Source organism: Oncorhynchus mykiss, chromosome 14 (assembly GCF_057628025.1).
Source record: "Oncorhynchus mykiss isolate SJ-2025 chromosome 14, ASM5762802v1, whole genome shotgun sequence".
NCBI lineage: Eukaryota > Metazoa > Chordata > Actinopteri > Salmoniformes > Salmonidae > Oncorhynchus > Oncorhynchus mykiss.
This window is the reverse complement of record NC_143035.1, coordinates 38029789-38051559: the sequence shown is the minus strand read 5'-3', so window position 1 is coordinate 38051559 and position 21771 is coordinate 38029789. Positions and strand designations below refer to the sequence as shown.

The window sequence follows — 21771 nt, the reverse complement described above, 5'->3', positions numbered from 1 at the left end:
ACTGACAGGATGTATGTAAACAGTTGTTCTTATACTGTGATGGATAGGAACCCAAACCGGCTGCGCGCGTGCGCCATCGAGCCCTTGGCGTCGCAGACGCTGGATGGCGGCGCGGGAGCAGTGTGGGTGCAATAATTGAATAACATGGATTTCTAAATTTATTTTGCGACGCTCGCGCAGGCGACGTGTCCGATTTGGTCAGCATGTTACGTTAACAAACTCGCAAGTGGTTGCATAGCAACAGCGTCAACTTCCGGCAGACAGGCGAAGCGCTAGTACAGTGTTCGCTTACCGTATACTCAAATTAACTAATAGTACACCAATAGTATGTAGTATATACTCAAGTATATCGTATTGGGTATTAAAACACAGCTCATGCTGTCTTTTTTGGGGGCAGAAATGCCCATTTATTTTCATCATTTTCAGTCAACGTTTGATTTCAGCGACGCGCCCCAACAGGCAGTAAATACGTCACTGGTGCGCGCCCTGAGTCTTCCTTTCTCTCGTCCTAAAGATGGCGGCAGGGGTGAGTAAGATGGAGAGATGCCTTGTCACTTAATTGTTATTTGCTTTTCAGCAACCATCTGTACAAAATCTCCCCCATCCGTCTACTTATCCATTACCTTTAGTATTCCTGACACATTTAGCCACTTTAAACTTCATTGCTATGTTTAATTTTATTTTTTAACCCCTCATAAAGTATTCATTGACGATGCAGCATAATAGCATTTGCGATGGTAAAATGACGCCTCTTTCCGTACCTTGTGCCACGTTGGGTTCTTCAGAGTCCGTGACGATTAATGAATGAAATTACTTGCTGTCGATTTTGTACCTTGTGTGTCATGGCTTATGTACAGTTTTTATTTGCAAAGTATCCATACATTGCCATCCGGAGTCTCTGGGGAGCATACTTGTGGCTACTTGGCTAAATAGCCAAGGTACTTAATGGAAAGTAGGTGGTACTAGGTAACAGTAGGTATCAAACTAACTAGTTCGCTTGCTGTTTGGCTAGGATTGTGGTCAACTTTAGGGGTAGGCCACTACCAATACAGGATATGAATTATGATTGCCAAAGTATCTTTGTGATCCGCAAGTGATGTGCCCTAATGACTTGGCATAACTTTGACTTTAGCAAACTCAGTTGCCAATGCAAGGAAGTGAGATTTAAAGGGGTGTAACCTCTGCCTGCACTGGTTGTAACAATGGGCATATCCTGTACATTCCCAAAACCAAGTGGCTAATTGTGTTGCTTGTTGTGCAGCTGTTGTGAGATATTTAAAATTACTGACATTCTTCTGATGTATTAATAAAATGTTAGGCTATGAAGTGCACATTTTCCAAAATGCAATACATTTTCTGGAACACGCCATTCTCAAAATACACCGCAAATTTGATTCCTTTTAAGTGCTTTATTTTAAAGTTTAAAAAAAAATATGGTATTTGACTGCAGTCATGACTGACCGACCGACCGGTGACCGTAACAGCCCTAAGTAGGACTAAGCTTTTTTTTATCTGTGGCTGGGGAAACTGTCCCACACTGTTCCTAGGCCGTCATTGAAAATAAGAATTTGTTCTAAACTGACTTGCCTTGTTAAATAAAGGTAAAATAAATAAACTCTGCATGTCATGTCTAAAAGTCGATATCTGTCTTATGTTTTATATCCGTCGGATTCAAGAAGATGAGTGCAAGGAAGAGCTTGTCAGTTAGCCTTCATTTTCTCACAGCATCCAGCCTAGCGGACGCAATACTTTTTTCCAGATTATGTTTTACCAGCTGGCCTCAATTAAGTCACCCTAATTTTGGTCATCCTTACAAGGGTAAAAACTCCAAATAAGTTAACATATTAATAACATAATTTGACCCATTGGTCAAAAGGTGTTTTCGATTGAACACCCTGCATCCAAGCCTATTGTTAGAAACAACTAATTATGTAGCTACTAGTGATTCTACTTGTTGTTCCTGCCTAAACCACCACCTGGATCTAGACAGCACAACAGAGTTTTTCCTCTCCATTTAATATAGTTGTGATTGTTCTCTCTTCTCCCTTCCGTAGACTCTGTACACGTATCCAGAAAACTGGAGAGCCTTCAAGGCTCAGATTGCAGCCCAGTACAGCGGTGCCCGCCTCAAGGTACTACACGTTTAAACCTGCCTTATCATATTTATTTATTCTTATTGCCCTGTGATTTTAGTTTTTAAATTATGTATTTATATTGTTTTTACTACAGCTGTAATGATGACAACGTAACTCTGTTTACACAAGCAGCCCCATTCTGATAATTTGCCACCAATTGGTAATTTGACCGATCAGCTCTATTGGCCATAATTGGGCAAAAGATAAGAATCGGGCTGCCTGAGTAAACGCAGCCTTATTTCTCTTGGGATGAATAAAGTATCATCTCTTCTCTCTTAAGGTGGCCAGCAGCGCCCCCGCCTTCACCTTCGGGCAGACGAACCGTACCCCCACCTTCCTCAACAACTTCCCCTTGGGCAAGGTCAGTTTCTGTATTCATTGTGTAATATGATCCATCTGAAATAGCACCCTATTCCCTACGTAGTGCACTACTTTTGACCAGGGTCTTATATAGGGAATAGGGTGCCACTTGGGATACTAACATGGTTTACCCTGTACATATCCTTGAACTTGGATGATAAGATGTTGTATTGTCTGTGTTAGCAGCGCTATATTCCCCCAAAAATAGTTTGTGTGATGCAATGATGTTTTGAATTTCTTCACCTGAAATAATCATGAAGTTTTTTTTTATTGAGCTTTTTAACCCTGAGCATCAGACGTAAACATTTAGCTATTGGTTGGTGTCTCCCATCTAGGGACAGGTGTTGAAAATGGACTCCCAACTAATCAAATAAATGACTGACTCTGTTTTCCTTTTTTTTTTTTTTTAACTGTTCCCCCTCAACAGGTTCCAGCTTTTCAGGGCGATGACGGCTTCTGTCTTTTCGAGAGTAACGCCATTGCTCACTACCGTAAGTCTGCTTTTCACATCCTGTCTTTTTCTGCATCTGGAGTAGACAGATGGAACCCTGTCCTCTATATAGTTTACTACTGTTGACCAGGGTCCATAGGGTAGTGCACTACTGTTGACCTGGGTCCATAGTGCAGTGGACTACTGTTGACCAGGGTCCATAGGGCAGTGCACTACTGTTGACCAGGGTCCATAGGGCAGTGCACTACTGTTGACCAGGGTCCATAGGGCAGTGCACTACTGTTGACCAGGGTCCATAGGGTAGTGCATTACTGTTGACCCGGGGCCATAGGGCAGTGCACTACTGTTGACCAGGGTCCATAGGGCAGTGCACTACTGTTGACCAGGGGCCATAGGGCAGTGCACTACTGTTGACCAGGGGCCATAGGGCAGTGCACTACTGTTGACCAGGGGCCATAGGGCAGTGCACTACTGTTGACCAGGGGCCATAGGGCAGTGCACTACTGTTGACCAGGGGCCATAGGGCAGTGCACTACTGTTGACCAGGGGCCATAGGGCAGTGCACTACTGTTGACCAGGGGCCATAGGGCAGTGCACTACTGTTGACCAGGGGCCATAGGGCAGTGCACTACTGTTGACCAGGGGCCATAGGGCAGTGCACTACTGTTGACCAGGGGCCATAGGGCAGTGCACTACTGTTGACCAGGGGCCATAGGGCAGTGCACTACTGTTGACCAGGGGCCATAGGGCAGTGCACTACTGTTGACCAGGGTCCATAGGGCAGTGCACTACTGTTGACCAGGGGCCATAGGGCAGTGCACTACTGTTGACCAGGGGCCATAGGGCAGTGCACTACTGTTGACCCGGGTCCATAGGGCAGTGCACTACTGTTGACCCGGGGCCATTGGGCAGTGCACTACTGTTGACCAGGGGCCATAGGGCAGTGCACTACTGTTGACCCGGGGTCCATAGGGCAGTGCACTACTGTTGACCAGGGTCCATAGGGTAGTGCATTACTGTTGACCCGGGGCCATAGGGTAGTGCACCACTGTTGACCAGGGACCATAGGGCAATGTTCGCTCAATAGTCAGGTCTGCTGGGCGCAAACTTGGAACGTTGTGAAAATTATGTTCAACTTCCGGCGTGCGTTTACTGTGAACAGAGGCTGTACCAGCTTTGATTTAGTGGCCATGCATCCCATAACATTTGAACATGGAAATAGCTGTTCTATCAGCCTACAGTAGCAGCCAATGTGGGGTGTTCAATGTAGCCCTACATTCCATGAGACTTTTGAGGAGAAAAAAAAAAAACATGCAGAGCTTGACATTAACCTGATTATTTATCCACTTATCCTTCAGACAAAGGAGGTGACTAAAATATATTGTGGTGGTTGATGCAAGAAACAAACATGCATTATTCCCATACCATTTTATTATAGAGAATCAGTATCTATGCTACTCTCTGCCTATTGGCTACTTGGCATATTCAAGCCTGTCTCAAAATAAATCACTTCCACTTTGAGGCAAAAGAAAAAGCTCTTGTACCTTACTCGCTTTTCAAAGATGGCTAGAAATGCACACGTTTTGTCTTGCTGGAAGCAACCGCTCCCCTAATTGCTGACTACAAATGATCTATAGCTGGGCTAACAACTCAAAGTAGCAAAGGATATGAACAAAATGTGCATGTGGCTACATGCAGCTCTTCCTTTGATCTCAAAACAAGCGCATCTACTCACAACTGCTCATGCTGTGAACACAGTCCAGTTCTAAGTAAAATGACACAGATCCATATATGGCAGTGGTCTATTTGCATATAGGCCTACTGCAGCTCTGATTGGTTATGGTGCACCGGTCTGTAGAGTACGGGCTTAGTCGTTCAATAGAATCCGATTTGTTATGCCTACAGCCAAAATCATTGCATAATAAGCTTCGCGTATGAAGTCTTGCAGTTTTTTTTTCTTCGGTATGTTGGATTGAAAGTGACTAATATTGTGTTGATTCGATCACAATTCCCACAGTAAAGGGAAACGTGCTTCTCTGTGGGTGGGTGGGTGGGTGGGTGGGGGCAGATATTTCTTCTGAGCGCCCATCTTAGAGGGAACATTGTCCAATACGGTAGTTACAATGACGGCCTCCCGGGGAACAGTGGGTTAAGTGCCTTGTTCAGGGGCAGAACAACAGATTTTTACCTTGTCAGCTCTGGGCATTTGAACCAGCAACCTTTCAGCTACTGACCCAACGCTCTAACAACTAGGCTACCTGCCGCCAGGCAGACGGGTGGCCAGTTACCCTCGTCCTCCTCGATAGCTGCCCTCATGCAGGGTTTGGTTTCCAATGGCCCCAGTTCATCACCTAAATGCTTCTAATCAGCTGTCAGTCATTAAACCTGATTGGCTGCATCGGGTGTATTTCTGGGGATGCAACCTTGGTCTTCAGCCCCATTCTCCATCCTTTTTCCAGGGTACATTTGCACACTTTCTCACATGGATTTAACAAGGTTTGGAGAATTGGGACTCGACCCAAGCCTGTTTAGCGTGTATCAAACCAGAGGCTTCATTATCAACATCTAATATGCATAACTAGACCTGCTATCATGAAAAATGCATACACAAAATCCATGTGAGATTTATAACAAAATATAATCTCTAGTTTTTATGCAGGCCGTCATCGAGGCTGAGCCTGTAGTGTCTAGTAGAGACCTGAGGTGGTTTGAGGCCCTGTCCTCTCCGGTAGTGTCTAGTAGAGACCTGAGGTGGTTTGAGGCCCTGTCCTCTCCGGTAGTGTCTAGTAGAGAACTGAGGTGGTTTGAGGCCCTGTCCTCTCCGGTAGTGTCTAGTAGAGAACTGAGGTGGTTTGAGGCCCTGTCCTCTCCGGTAGTGTCTAGTAGAGACCTGAGGTGGTTTGAGGCCCTGTCCTCTCCTGTAGTGTCTAGTAGAGAACTGAGGTGGTTTGAGGCCCTGTCCCCCCCTGTAGTGTCTAGTAGAGAACTGGGGTGGTTTGAGGCCCTGTCCTCTCCGGTAGTGTCTAGTAGAGACCTGAGGTGGTTTGAGGCCCTGTCCTCTCCTGTAGTGTCTAGTAGAGACCTGAGGTGGTTTGAGGCCCTGTCCTCTCCGGTAGTGTCTAGTAGAGAACTGAGGTGGTTTGAGGCCCTGTCCTCTCCAGTAGTGTCTAGTAGAGAACTGAGATGGTTTGAGGCCCTGTCCTCTCCTGTAGTGTCTAGTAGAGAACTGAAGTGGTTTGAGGCCCTGTCCTCTCCGGTAGTGTCTAGTAGAGAACTGAGGTGGTTTGAGGCCCTGTCCTCTCCGGTAGTGTCTAATAAAGCAGGGTTTCTAAACTCTGTCCTGCGGTTTCCCTTGTTTGAAAGTTTAGTTTTTTGACCTAGCACTACAGCTGATTCAAATAACCAACGCATCAAGTATTGATGATTTAAATCAGCTGTTTAGTGCTAGTGCAAAAAAACTAAATGTGCACCCAGAGGTGGGTGATTGAAAGACAAACTGTGTTGCCAGTCGGTGTAGTAATACTGAGAGTTTAGGTGCCAATCACCATATAATTTCAAAGATGAAAAAGCCTGGATGGAGGAGAGATGACTAGAAACAATTCGGTTTACCGTTTTATGTGTAGATTAATTGTCGGAGTAGAGGACCTTGTGCATTTCAGGTAATATAACAACTCAATCTTTATATCCCAGGAGAAATTAGCTAGCAACAGCAAGCTAGCTAAATAGGACAAATTAGCTAGCAAGCTAACTAGCTAAATTGCCGTAAATGTTTAATGCTTTTCGACCTGTTCTCAAATGAATGTAATTGGTTCAGAGTTATTTTATCCTGCGTGTCGTGATCCCGTTTGGTGTACTGGGGCAAAATAAATGTATGCATGATGTTGCACGTGAGCAGCCGGTGTGTTCCGTGTGATAGGATCAGGGATTGAATCACCCGAATCAGAGTGCTAGATGTTACATCCTCTGAACATTTTTCATATAACAGCAATTCCCTTACCCATCTTAACCTGTCTAGGACTAGCCGGAACCCCGCTCTGCTAGCGGAACCCCTCGCCAACAGCCAATGAAATTGCAGGGCGCCAAATTCAAATCAACAGAAATCTCATAAATAAAATTTCTCAAACGTGCAAGTATCAAATCAAATTTATTTGTCACATACACATGGTTAGCAGATGTTAATGCGAGTGTAGCGAAATGCTTGTGCTTCTAGTTCCGACAATGCAGTAATAACCAACGAGTAATCTAACCTAACAATTCCAAAACTACTACCTTATACACACAAGTGTAAAGAGATAAGAATATGTACATAAAGATATATGAATGAGTGATGGTACAGAACGGCATAGGCAAGCTGCAGTAGATGGTATCGAGTACAGTATATACATATGAGATGAGTAATGTAGGGTATGTAAACATTATATTAAGTAGCATTGTTTAAAGTGGCTAGTGATATATTTTACATCAATTTCCATCAATTCCCATTATTAAAGTGGCTGGAGTTGAGTCAGTATGTTGGCAGCAGCCACTCAATGTTAGTGGTGGCTGTTTAACAGTCTGATGGCCTTGAGCTAGAAGCTGTTTTTCAGTCTCTCGGTCCCTGCTTTGATGCACCTGTACTGACCTCGCCTTCTGGATGATAGCGGGGTGAACAGGCAGTGGCTCTGGTGGTTGTTGTCCTTGATGATCTTTATGGCCTTCCTGTGACATCGGGTGGTGTAGGTGTCCTGGAGGGCAGGTAGTTTGCCCCCGGTGATGCGTTGTGCAGACCTCACTACCCTCTGGGGAGAGCCTTACGGTTGTGGGCGGAGCAGTTGCCGTACCAGGCGGTGATACAGCCCGACAGCATGCTCTCGATTGTGCATCTGTAGAAGTTTGTGTGTTTTTGGTGACAAGCCAAATTTCTTCAGCCTCCTGAGGTTGAAGAGGCCCTGCTGCGCCTTCTTCACGTGTGGGTGGACCAATTCAGTTTGTCTGTGATGTGTACACCGAGGAACTTAACTTACTACCCTCTCCACTACTGTCCCATCGATGTGGATAGGGGGGTGCTCCCTCTGCTGTTTCCTGAAGTCCACAATCATCTCCTTAGTTTTGTTGACGTTGAGTGTTAGGTTATTTTCCTGACACCACACTCCGAGGGCCCTCACATCCTCCCTGTAGGCCGTCTCGTCGTTGTTGGTAATCAAGCCTACCACTGTAGTGTCATCCGCAAACTTGATGATTGAGTTGGAGGCGTGCGTGGCCACGCAGTTGTGGGTGAACAGGGAGTACAGGAGAGGGCTCAGAACGCACCCTTGTGGGGCCCCAGTGTTGAGGATCAGCGGGGTGGAGATGTTGTTACCTACCCTCACCACCTGGGGGTGGCCCGTCAGGAAGTACAGTACCCAGTTGCACAGGGGGGGGGTGGTTGAGACCCAGGTCTCGAGCTTGATGACGAGTTTGGAGGATACTATGGTGTTAAATGCTGAGCTGTAGTCGATGAACAGCATTCTCACATAGGTATTCCTCTTGTCCAGATGGGTTAGGGCAGTGTGCAGTGTGGTTGAGATTGCAGGCACCATTTTAAAGATAAAATTCTTGTTAATCCAGCCATAGTGTGTGATTTCAAAAATGCTTTACAGCGAAAGCTCCACAAACAATTGTTAGGTCACCACCAACTCACAGAAAAACCCAGCCATTTTTCCAGCCAAAGACAGGAGTCACAAAAAGCACAAATAGAGAGAAAATTAATCACTAACCATTGATCTTCATCAGATGACACTCATAGGACTTCATGTTACACAATAAATGTATGTTTTGTTTGATAAAGTTCATATTTATATAAAAAAATCTGAGTTTACATTGGCGCGTTAGATTCACTAGTTCAAAAACATCAAGTGATTTTGCATAGCCACATCATTCAACAGAAATACTCATAAATGTATATGATAATATAGTTATACACATGGAAGTATAGATATACCTCTCCTTAATGCAACCGCTGTGTCAGATTACGGAAAAAGAAACGCATGCAATAATCTGAGACGGTGCTCAAAAGTAAAAACAACACAGCCGCAAAGATGGCATCAACATAAACAAGAAATTACATGATAAATATTCCCTTTGATAATCTACATCAGAAAGCACTCCAGGAATCCCAGGTCCATAATAAATGTTTGTTTTGTTTGAAAATGTCTGTTTTGTCCAAATACCTTCTTTTGTTAGTGCGTTTGGTATACATATCCAAACGCTAATTCTGGTCAGCGTTATATCGGACAAAACCTTGAAAATGTGATATTACCGGTCGAAGAAACATTTCAAACTAAGTACAGAATCAATCATTAGGAGGTTTTTAACATTTATCTTCAATAAAGTTCCAACCGTAGTATTCTTTCTTGTCTTCGTGAGCATTGGAACGCAAGTGAGGAAAATGAGGAAAAAGGATCACAAAATGGGATCACAAAATGGGATCACAAAATGGCTGCTTGATGGACATCTGATATATTCTGCTCTCATTCACTCCCACAACAACATAGAAGCCTCATTATAATTTCTATTGATGGTTGACATCTAGTGGAACCCCTAGGCAGTGCAACATCATTCATATCTCAAGGGGATTTCATTGGGTACTCTGGTGAATCAATACAAGCTCCGATTTCTGACTTCCTGTTTTCAACTCAGAATTTTGCCTGCCAATATGAGTTCTGTTATACTCGCAGACATCATTCAAACAGTTTTAGAAACGTCAGTGTTTTCTATCCAATACTATGAATAATATGCAAATATTAGCAACTATGACTGAGGAGCAGTCCGTTTGATATGGGCACCTTCCATCCAAGCTACTCAATACTGCCCCCTGCAGCCATAAGAAGTAAATGCAGCCGCTGTGTCAGATTAAAAAAAAAACACTTTACAGAAAAAGCAAACCATGCAATAGTCTGAGACGGCGCTCAGAAAAATAATCAAATTAGCCGCCATGGAGTCAACAGAAACCAGAAATCACATAAATATTCCCTTTGATCTTCATCAGAATGCACTCACAGGAATCGCAGTTCCACAATAAATGCTTGATTCGTTCGATAATGTCCGTTATTTATGTCCAAGTAGCTACTTTTCTTAGCGTTAGGTACACATATCGAAACGCTCGTGTATTACTTCGGACAAAAACTTGTAAAAGTTATATTACAGGTCGAAGAAACATTTCAAACTAAGTATAGAATCAATCATTAGGATGTTTTTAACATATAGCTTCAATAAAGTTCCAACCGGAGAATTCCTTTGTGTCTAGAGAAGCAACGGAACGCAGGGCAATATCACGTGGAATGCGCGTGACCAGGAAATGGCTCTCTGCCAGTAACCTCGCTCTTATTCAGTCCCACAACACAGAAGCCTCATTCAAGTTTCTAAAGACGGTTGACATCTAGTGGAAGCCCTAGGAAGTGCAACTTCATTCATATCCCAATGTGAATTCATTAGGGCCTGGGTTGAAAATATACCAACCTCAGATTTCTCAGATTTCTTCTCAGGTTTTTGCCAGCCATATGAGTTCTGTTATACTCAGACATCATTCAACCAGTTTTAGAAACTTCAGAGTTTTCTATCCAATACTAATAATAATATGCATATATTAGTAACTGGGACTGAGGAGAAGGCCGTTTACTCTGGGCACCTTTCATCCAAGCTACTCAATAATAACCGGCAAATCGGCCCCTGCAGCCATAAGAAGTTAAGATCTGTGCCCACATTCTCATCGTATGTACTGTTTTCTCCTCCAGTGAGCAATGAGGCCCTGCGTGGCAGCAGTCCCCAGGCCCAGTCCCAGGTGCTTCAGTGGGTAAGCTTTGCTGATGCTGAAATCATCCCTCCAGCCTCTGCGTGGGTCTTCCCTACCTTGGGAATCATGCAGTTCAACAAGCAGGTATGTACTGCTATCACTGTATACCGACGCGCTTTCCAGCTACTCTTTACTGAAATTACACTGTAGACGATCAGATATCACAACCATGGTTTTAATCGACCAGCCACTCAGATTGTTTATGAAGCAAATCATTTGTATTTGTTCCACTTACTCTAGCTAACAAATTCATGCTTTTGCCTATTTCTCCCTGATTTAGAAGATACTGTTGCACAAACATGCTAATATAAGCCTACAGCAGCACTGGTATCAGGCTGTATAGACTAGCTACAGTGCCTTGCGAAAGTATTCAGCCCCCTTAAGTTAATACTTTGTAGCGCCACCTTTTGCTGCGATTACAGCTGTAAGTCGCTTGGGGTATGTCTCTATCAGTTTTGCACATCGAGAGACTGACATTTTTTCCCATTCCTCCTTGCAAAACAGCTCGAGCTCAGTGAGGTTGGATGGAGAGCATTTGTGAACAGCAGTTTTCAGTTCTTTCCACAGATTCTCAATTGGATTCAGGTCTGGACTTTGACTTGGCCATTCTAACACCTGGATATGTTTATTTTTGAACCATTCCATTGTAGATTTTGCTTTGTTTTGGATCATTGTCTTGTTGGAAGACAAATCTCCGTCCCAGTCTCAGGTCTTTTGCAGACTCCATCAGGTTTTCTTCCTGAATGGTCTTGTATTTGGCTCTATCCATCTTCCAATCAATTTTAACCATCTTTCCTGTCCCTGCTGAAGAAAAGCAGCCCCAAACCATGATGCTGCCACCACCATGTTTGACAGTGGGGATGGTGTGTTCAGCTGTGTTGCTTTTACGCCAAACATGAAGTTTTGCATTGTTGCCAAAAAGTTCAATTTTGGTTTCATCTGACCAGAGCACCTTCTTCCACATGTTTGGTGTGTCTCCCAGGTGGCTTGTGGCAAACTTTAAACGACACTTTTATGGATATCTTTAAGAAATGTCTTCTTGCCACTCTTCCATAAAGGCCAGATTTGTGCAATATACGACTGATTGTTGTCCTATGGACAGAGTCTCCCACCTCAGCTGTAGATCTCTGCAGTTCATCCAGAGTGATCATGGGCCTCTTGGCTGCATCTCTGATCAGTCTTCTCCTTGTATGAGCTTAAAGTTTAGAGGGACGGCCAGGTCTTGGTAGATTTGCAGTGGTCTGATACTCCTTCCATTTCAATATTATCGCTTGCACAGTGCTCCTTGGGATGTTTAAAGCTTGGGAAATCTTTTTGTATCCAAATCCGGCTTTAAACTTCTTCACAACAGTATCTCGGACCTGCCTGGTGAGTTCCTTGTTCTTCATGATGCTCTCTGCGCTTTTAACGGACCTCTGAGACTATCACAGTGCAGGTGCATTTATACAGAGACTTGATTACACACAGGTGGATTGTATTTATCATCATTAGTCATTTAGGTCAACATTGGATCATTCAGAGATCCTCACTGAACTTCTGGAGAGAGTTTGCTGCACTGAAAGTAAAGGGGCTGAATAATTTTGCACGCCCAATTTTTCAGTTTTTGATTTGTTAAAAAAGTTTGAAATATCCAATAAATGTCGTTCCACTTCATGATTGTGTCCCACTTGTTGTTGATTCTTCACAAAAAAATACAGTTTTATATCTTTATGTTTGAAGCCTGAAATGTGGCAAAAGGTCGCAAAGTTCAAGGGGGCCGTATACATTCGCAAGGCACTGTAAGTGTGCTCTGACTCAGTACATTTATTAGCTAACTAGCGATTTAGCATTAGTCTAATACGGATTTCTTTTCGCCACAACATGCTAAGACAAGACAGACTAGCTGTTTGCAGGAATCCTGCTTTCTGGAATATTCCACTGGGTACAAATGGTATTTGTTTTGTTAAACATCTTGAGTGCTGAGGTCTAGCCTGACTGACTCGTTTCTGGGGGGGCTCTAGTACTGAGGTCTATCCTGACGGACTCGTCTCTGGGGGGGCTCTAGTATTGAGGTATATCCTGACTGACTCGTCTCTGGGGGCTCTAGTACTGAGGTATATCCTGGCGGTCTCGTCTCTGGGGGGCTCTAGTACTGAGGTCTATCCTGGCGGTCTCGTCTCTGGGGGGCTCTAGTACTGAGGTCTATCCTGACTGACTCGTCTCTGGGGGGCTCTAGTACTGAGGTCTATCCTGGCGGTCTCGTCTCTGGGGGGCTCTAGTACTGAGGTCTATCCTGACTGACTCGTCTCTGGGGGGCTCTAGTACTGAGGTCTATCCTGACGGACTCGTCTCTGGGGGGCTCTAGTACTGAGGTCTATCCTGACTGACTCGTCTCTGGGGGGCTCTAGTACTGAGGTCTATCCTGACGGACTTGTCTCTGGGGGGCTCTAGTACTGAGGTATATCCTGACGGACTTGTCTCTGGGGGGGCTCTAGTACTGAGGTCTATCCTGACGGACTCGTCTCTGGGGGGGGGCTCTAGTCGTTGGAAAAGCCTCATAGCTTTACCCTCAAACCTACTGCCTTTAGCCCTGTGGGATATCAGTGCAGAACATTACTAATCTACAAATTTACCGAAGTAGTTTTAAAGTTCACATCTTCACCTCTCGTTTTTTTTAAATTACCATATCAATTATTTAATGTAAACTTTCTCCAGGCCTTCATAGCCTATCGTCTATTTGGGTTAATAACACAAAACATGTTTTGTGATGACTCACTGTGATCTTGCATTTTGGTTTTAACGTTCACACCCATAGTCTGTATTGCTGTTATTAATGTATCTCACAACACCCAGATAATGTTAAGTCACATACTATAGCAATCATCTGGGATGTGTCGCATGACAATTTTAACATTCGGAAGGTGGACGCAATATACAACACAACTTCACACTGGTAGTTTAACATGACATAGAAATGGGTTTAGGTGACTAATGCTAAATGAAGTGTCTTGGGAGCAAACTTATCTGTTCTGGTTAAAGGTTACTCTGCTCAATGTTGTGCCATGTCTCTCACCCTGTAGTCTCTAGACTTGCACAATGTAGTGTATTTATTGTAAATGTAATGCATTGTGTGTGTCCCTTCCCCCTCCCCCCAGGCAACAGAGCAGGCCAAGGAGGAGGTGAAGAAGGTTCTGTCTGTCCTCAACCATCACCTCAACACCAGGACCTTCCTGGTTGGAGAGCGAGTCAGCCTGGCTGATATCAGCGTGGCCTGTAGCATGATCTGGCTCTTTAAACAGGTTTGATCATCATCTTCTTCTTTTTTTTTACTGTTATGACAACAAATACCTAGGGGCTTCATGTCCTCTGACTTTGCCTAGGTGGGTGTTTCCATATCCATTCCTCAAGAAAGTACCTCTTGAACTGCACACATTTTGCTTCAGTTAAACTACTCAATGGCTTGTTGAATCAGGGAACCCTTTATATTTAAGCATAGGCTATGTCTCAAATTGGCTCCCCATTAAGTGCACTTGTATAGGGAAGTGTTCCCGTTAGGGTTTACCAGAGACAGGGTAACCATAGTGATGGACTACAACAGTGTTCCATTCAGGATGGTTTACCAGAGACAGGGTAACCCTAGTGATGGACTACAACACAGTGTTCCATTTAGGCTGGTTTACCAGAGACAGGGTAACCATAGTGATGGACTACAACAGTGTTCCATTCAGGATGTTTTACCAGAGACAGGGTAACCCTAGTGATGGACTACAACAGTGTTCCATTCAGGATGTTTTACCAGAGACAGGGTAACCCTAGTGATGGACTACAACAGTGTTCCATTCAGGATGTTTTACCAGAGACAGGGTAACCCTAGTGATGGACTACAACAGTGTTCCATTCAGGATGGTTTTCCAGAGACAGGGTAACCCTAGTGATGGACTACAACAGTGTTCCATTCAGGATGGTTTTCCAGAGACAGGGTAACCCTAGTGATGGACTACAACAGTGTTCCATTCAGGATGGTTTTCCAGAGACAGGGTAACCCTAGTGATGGACTACAACAGTGTTCCATTCAGGATGGTTTACCAGAGACAGGGTAACCCTAGTGATGGACTACAACCGTGTTCCATTCAGGATGGTTTACCAGAGACAGGGTAACCCTAGTGATGGACTACAACCGTGTTCCATTCAGGATGGTTTACCAGAGACAGGGTAACCCTAGTGATGGACTACAACAGTGTTCCATTCAGGATGGTTTTCCAGAGACAGGGTAACCCTAGTGATGGACTACAACAGTGTTCCATTCAGGATGGTTTACCAGAGACAGGGTAACCCTAGTGATGGACTACAACAGTGTTCCATTCAGGATGGTTTACCAGAGACAGGGTAACCCTAGTGATGGACTACAACAGTGTTCCATTCAGGATGGTTTACCAGAGACAGGGTAACCCTAGTGATGGACTACAACAGTGTTCCATTCAGGATGGTTTACCAGAGACAGGGTAACCCTAGTGATGGACGACAACAGTGTTCCATTCAGGATGGTTTACCAGAGACAGGGTAACCCTAGTGATGGACTACAACAGTGTTCCATTCAGGATGGTTTACCAGAGACAGGGTAACCCTAGTGATGGACTACAACAGTGTTCCATTCAGGATGGTTTACCAGAGACAGTGTAACCCTAAAACACACTTTCAATGGAGATTTAAAAAACCATGGAAGGGTTTTGAATCCAGGACTGGACTTAATCTGGGTCCTGGGAAACTGGCCTATATGTGGCTTTGATGTCTAATGACTTAGCCTAGGGTTATTATTTCTCTAGTCATTCCTCGAGGCAGAACCCTTATGACTGCACATATCATTTAGATGTTGGCCTAAATGCTGCATCTTTCGTTTAGATTAGTGGAGCTGGCCGCTTGGCTTTAAATGTCCCTCTCCTCCTCCTGTAGGTCCTTGAGCCTTCCTTCCGCCAACCTTTCCCCAACGTGACCCGCTGGTTCCAGACCTGCGTCAACCAGCCCCAGTTCAAGACCGTGCTCGGAGAGGTCAAGCTCTGCGACAAGATGGCTCAGTTTGATCGTAAGGACCAACTGTAGAAGAAAGGATTCTTCCACATATTGTTCTAGTTCCATGATACAACACAATGCTTCATAGAGAAAAAATATATTTTTATTTTTTGCACATTTGACATATTTTGATAGATTTCTAAATGAGAAGTCATTGGGGGTTTTGTTTTCATGGAGAAGATCGAAAAAGTTATATGAAATAATTTGTCACCCACCCAAGACCGTACTATCATGACAGAGGCATCCCCCTCGTTGTGAAATCTAATCCTTGGGAGAATAACGCAGGACTTTGGCACAGGTTAAAGTAGACCCAATCTACAATAATCTGACTAGAAGACCTGGGACAATAGTTACCAGATTATGAGCGGTGCCGCTACACCCTCTCTTAAAGTACTGATGTATGCTAATATTGTGGTCAAATGGTAATGACATTTTTGTTTTGATGTTAAAAGATTCAAACACAGGGAAGCACTCGGTGTAGTACACTACACTGGATTTGTTATTCAATGTATTTTATTGAATGTATTTATACTCCAGCCAAGAAGTTCTCTGACATGCAGCCCAAGAAGGACAGCCTTCCCAAGAAAGACACCCCTCCCAAGAAAGAGAAGGCTGGAAAGGAGGCAGGCAAACCTCAGGAGAAGAAGGAGAAGAAGAAGAAGGAAGAGAAGGAAGCTGCCCCTGCCGAGGAGGAAATGGACGAGTGTGAAGCAGCTCTGGCTTCAGAACCCAAAACAAAGGACCCCTTCGCTCATCTACCAAAGAGGTACGTCATATGTCCACATACATCAGTCCTGAGGGTTATACTTGCGAAGCTGGATTAATGAGTTAGCCAGCTAACTTGCCTAAATATTGTGATAACTTATTATTTTTTATTTTTTAATGTAAAGATGAGCTTGTCATGGTGTAATTGACTCAACAATTTAAAACACTTGGGAGTATTTTTGTAATCTTGTGTATTTGTATTATGTTGTATTTATAAATTGTGTAGATGCAGATCTCCCTCGTAAAATAGATGAGACAGGGAGTCTCATCTATTTTACGAAAATAAAAAAAAGTTTTTGTTTTCTTAATGAACCAGAAAGTTATTTTGGGATGTTTATCAAAGTTAGCTGGCTAACTCATTGACCCAAAGGGGGTATATTATAAAGATGGATCCATGAGTTAGCCAGCTAACTTTGATTAGCAACCAGAAATAACTATAGATTTTCTGGTTCATTTTAAAAAAAAGCTCAACTTTAACCTTTCAAACACCTTTGAGGACCGGGGGCTGTCCCAGAAGGCTGGATCAGTGAGTTGGCCAGCTGTCCAAAGTTGCTTGAAATAACTGAATTGTTTTTGAGGAATAGACTTATAAATTGTCATGGCGAATTATCGTCTACAGGACCAATGCTTCTGTTTTTATCTCGATATCAAATCATTTCTGTGTAACAATTAAGTGCCCTACTGGGTCAAAAATGAACAAAACTAGCTTCGTAGCGAAGAGCAATTTCTCAAGCAAGGACTGTTTGAGTGGGTGGCAGATGAGATGTTATTGGCAGAGGTTTGCAGCTCTCTTTCTTATTGGTCACCCCCCCCCCCCCCCCCCCCCCCCCCCAACAGTTCCTACACTAAAAGGACAGTAACATTTTCAAAATGTCACTATTATTCCAATCTCAGTGTTGAACTGCAGTGTTTGTGTATATATAAGATGCAGAAAAATCACTCCTTTGACAACCTTCAATCAACCAACAAATCCTAAATGACATGTGGCTATAAAAGTTAGTTGAATAATAATCCTTCTTTCTGGAATACTCTGTGGGCTCTAGTACTGAGGTCTCTGTGGGCTCTAGTACTGAGGTCTGTCCTGGAGGTCTCTGTGGGCTCTAGTACTGAGGTCTCTGTGGGCTCTAGTACTGAGGTCTGTCCTGGAGGTCTCTGTGGGCTCTAGTACTGAGGTCTCTGTGGGCTCTAGTACTGAGGTCTGTCCTGGAGGTCTCTGTGGGCTCTAGTACTGAGGTCTGTCCTGGAGGTCTCTGTGGGCACTAGTACTGAGGTCTGTCCTGACTGTCTCTGTGGGCTCTAGTACTGAGGTCTCTGTGGGCTCTAGTACTGAGGTCTCTGTGGGCTCTAGTACTGAGGTCTCTGTGGGCTCTAGTACTGAGGTCTGTCCTGGAGGTCTCTGTGGGCTCTAGTACTGAGGTCTGTCCTGGAGGTCTCTGTGGGCACTAGTACTGAGGTCTGTCCTGACTGTCTCTGTGGGCTCTAGTACTGAGGTCTATCCTGACGGACTCCTCTCTGGGGGGGGCTCTAGTCGTTGGAAATGCCTCGTAGCTTTACCCTCAAATCTACTGTCATTAGCCCTGTGGGATATTACTGCAGGACATTACTAATAATATTTTAAACTGTTTTTCGCTTTGTCATTATGGGGTGTGTGTGTGTGTGTGTAGATGGATGAGGAAACGCATGAATTTAATTAATCCATTTTAGAATAAGGCTGTAAAATAACAATGTGGAAATAGTTGAGGGGTCTGAATACTTTCCGAATGCACTGTATATATTTTAACCTCTTGAGTTATTAGGTGACTAGGGAGTGTACAATCTGTTCTCCTGATTCCTCCCTCCTCTTCCTGCAGTGCGTTTGTCATGGACGAGTTCAAGAGGAAGTACTCTAACGAGGACACGCTGACTGTAGCCGTGCCCCACTTCTGGGAACACTTTGACAAGGAGGGCTACTCCATCTGGTACGGCGAGTACAAATTCCCCGAGGAGCTTACCATGACCTTCATGAGCTGCAACCTCATCATGGGTGAGATACCTACCACAGCCGTCCGTAGGCTCTATACCCACAGCCATCCATAGGCTCTCTAGCCACAGCCGTCCATAGGCTCTCTAGCCACAGCCATCCGTAGGCTCTATACCCACAGCCGTCCATAGGCTCTCTAGCCACAGCCGTCCATAGGCTCTCTAGCCACAGCCATCCGTAGGCTCTATACCCACAGCCATCCATAGGCTCTATATACCCACAGCCATCCATAGGCTCTCTACCCACAGCCATCCATAGGCTCTATACCCACAGCCATCCATAGGCTCTACTCACACAGAGCCACACAGCCGTCCATAGACTCTATACCCACAGCCATACATACCACAGCCATCCATAGGCTCTACTCACACAGAGCCACACAGCCGTCCATAGACTCTATACCCACAGCCATACATACCACAGCCATCCATAGGCTCTACTGACACAGAGCCACACAGCCGTCCATAGACTCTATACCCACAGCCATACATACCACAGCCATCCATAGGCTCTATACCCACAGCCATCCATAGGCTCTATACCCACAGCCATCCATAGGCTCTATACCCACAGCCATCCGTAGGCTCTATACCCACAGCCATCCGTAGGCTCTATACCCACAGCCATCCGTAGGCTCTATACCCACAGCCATCCGTAGGCTCTATACCCACAGCCATCCGTAGGCTCTATACCCACAGCCATCCGTAGGCTCTATACCCACAGCCATCCGTAGGCTCTATACCCACAGCCATCCGTAGGCTCTATACCCACAGCCATCCGTAGGCTCTATACCCACAGCCATCCGTAGGCTCTATACCCACAGCCATCCGTAGGCTCTATACCCACAGCCATCCGTAGGCTCTATACCCACAGCCATCCGTAGGCTCTATACCCACAGCCATCCGTAGGCTCTATACCCACAGCCATCCGTAGGCTCTATACCCACAGCCATCCGTAGGCTCTATACCCACAGCCATCCGTAGGCTCTATACCCACAGCCATCCGTAGGCTCTATACCCACAGCCATCCGTAGGCTCTATACCCACAGCCATCCGTAGGCTCTATACCCACAGCCATCCGTAGGCTCTATACCCACAGCCATCCGTAGGCTCTATACCCACAGCCATCCGTAGGCTCTATACCCACAGCCATCCGTAGGCTCTATACCCACAGCCATCCGTAGGCTCTATACCCACAGCCATCCGTAGGCTCTATACCCACAGCCATCCGTAGGCTCTATACCCACAGCCATCCGTAGGCTCTATACCCACAGCCATCCGTAGGCTCTATACCCACAGCCATCCGTAGGCTCTATACCCACAGCCATCCGTAGGCTCTATAGCCACAGCCATCCGTAGGCTCTATACCCACAGCCATACATACCACAGCCATCCATAGGCTCTATACACCCACAGCCATCCATAGGCTCTATACACCCACAGCCATCCATAGGCTCTATACACCCACAGCCATCCATACCACAGCCAGGGTGTGTGTACCTGAGAATGTCCGTGGGGTACTGAGAGCGGCTTCATCTTTCAGGAATGTTCCAGCGACTTGACAAACTCCGCAAGAACGGCTTTGCCAGCGTGATCCTGTTCGGAGGGAACAACGACAGTAGCATTTCTGGAATCTGGATCTTCAGAGGACAGGACTTAGCTTTCACTGTGAGTTTCTGTTTCCCCTTGGGCTGTTTTGGGGTGGAAGGTCATTTCAGTAGACAATTATTGTCCATTTATTCCCCCTGTGGAATAATAAAGTTGACTGAACAGTCTTGGGGATACACTGGGGACTGGTTTCCCAGACATATATATTAAGTGTAGACCAGGATTAAACATTTTAAATGTTCCCTTGACCGAGCTTTTTAGTCCTGGACTGAAGTTGATCTGTGTCTGGAGAACTGGGCCTAAGGGTGTCAGAATTACCGCTGCAGTTCTGAATTGAAAACGTGCTCGTGGAGAACCATGTGCTACAACTGTATACAATTGACCCTACAGGTTCATTCTTGTCCCAATTTTGGGGATTCAATGATTGCTTGTAGTTGACCACCTTTCATTTTTCCCTCCTGTGTAGCTGTCTGATGACTGGCAGATTGATTACGAGTCGTACGCCTGGCGCAAACTGGACCCCGACAGCGACGAAACCAAGACCATGGTCAAGGAGTACTTTGCTTGGGAGGGAGAGTTCAAACACGTGGGAAAACCCTTTAGCCAGGGCAAGTGCTTCAAGTGAGCAGCGTGGAGGAGGATGGCACCATGACCCCTATACGTCCGACGCCATACAGCAACACCTTAACCTAAAGGACATTCAAACACCTTGTGCTTGGACCTTCTCAAACTGATCTTCAGTTTGTGTGGATTGTGTCTCGATGGTCCTAACAGAAGCGGTTGTTTTTGAGTTGACAAATAAACATGTTTTCCACAATGCCATTTTCTGGATTTTTTTGTTTTTTTTGGTGTTGGAATCCCCCCCCCCCCCCCCCCACAAAAAAAAATATATATATAATGCTAGATGACTTGTTTTACTTTGAAAAATTTCGGCCATTTTCTGTTTTGTGGCCTTGTTGTATCCCATCACCTAGCTACCCTGTTTTATAAGCCCCGAATTTCCTTTCAATTCTAGCCAGAGTACCAGTCTGTTTGTGCCATCCCAGGTCAGTCATTATCATGTTTGGCTGAACAATGAGCAATGTATTTGGTGAGAACACAAACAGATCTGGGACCAGGCTAATTCGGTGTGAAATAATCATATTTGTTTTCTCTTTTGATATAGCAATCATGGAGCGGAAATCTGGACAATGAATAAATGGTTACATTGCTGTCCATAAAATAATTGGTTGCGTACATTGAAGCCTTTTAATGTGGTGAAAAATAAATAATTGAACATCTAGTGCCTCCCGACCCTCGACCTTAGGATTCTTCTGTGCATACAGTGGGTCTGTTGCACCATATTCCTTATACTTAAGTTTTTTTTAACATTTTATTTAACTAGGCAAGTCGGTTAAGAACAAATTATTTACGATGACGGCCAATCCCAGACACCGCTGGGATGATCGTGCGCCGCCCTATGGAACTCCCAAACACAGCTGGTTGTGATACAGCCTGGAATCGAACCGGGGTCTGTAGTAACACCTCTAGCACTGAGATGCAGTGCCTTAGACCGCTGCACTACTCAGGAGGGTGCT

General features: G+C 44.9%; 1 protein-coding gene, 1 long non-coding RNA gene and 1 other non-coding gene across 4 annotated transcripts in view; 2 read left to right on the top strand and 1 right to left on the bottom strand.

Annotated features, from left to right (window-relative positions):
• Positions 1-21771, bottom strand: part of LOC149978360 (uncharacterized) — a 441331-nt gene that overhangs the window by 280599 nt on the left and 138961 nt on the right. Inside the window, exon 3 of one of the 2 annotated variants that reach the window (XR_016486386.1) lies at positions 11863-11951. The exons of the other annotated variant lie outside the window; for it this stretch is intronic. This is a non-coding gene — a long non-coding RNA (uncharacterized LOC149978360). Of the gene's footprint in view, positions 1-11862; positions 11952-21771 lie in introns of those variants that run through there. 2 annotated transcript variants of the gene reach the window in all.
• On the top strand, positions 69-21016 carry LOC110489228 (elongation factor 1-gamma). Its single transcript, XM_036943510.2, has 11 exons — positions 69-526; positions 2055-2132; positions 2416-2496; positions 2923-2986; positions 10698-10840; positions 13891-14034; positions 15686-15815; positions 16340-16568; positions 18418-18590; positions 20130-20254; positions 20661-21016. The coding sequence occupies exons 1-11, from the start codon at positions 515-517 to the stop codon at positions 20817-20819; spliced, it is 1338 nt and encodes a 445-aa protein (XP_036799405.2). The 5' UTR covers positions 69-514; the 3' UTR covers positions 20820-21016.
• LOC118938777 (small nucleolar RNA SNORD36) lies at positions 2712-2789 on the top strand. The gene has a single exon (XR_005036034.2). It is a non-coding gene; the product is annotated as a small nucleolar RNA SNORD36 (small nucleolar RNA).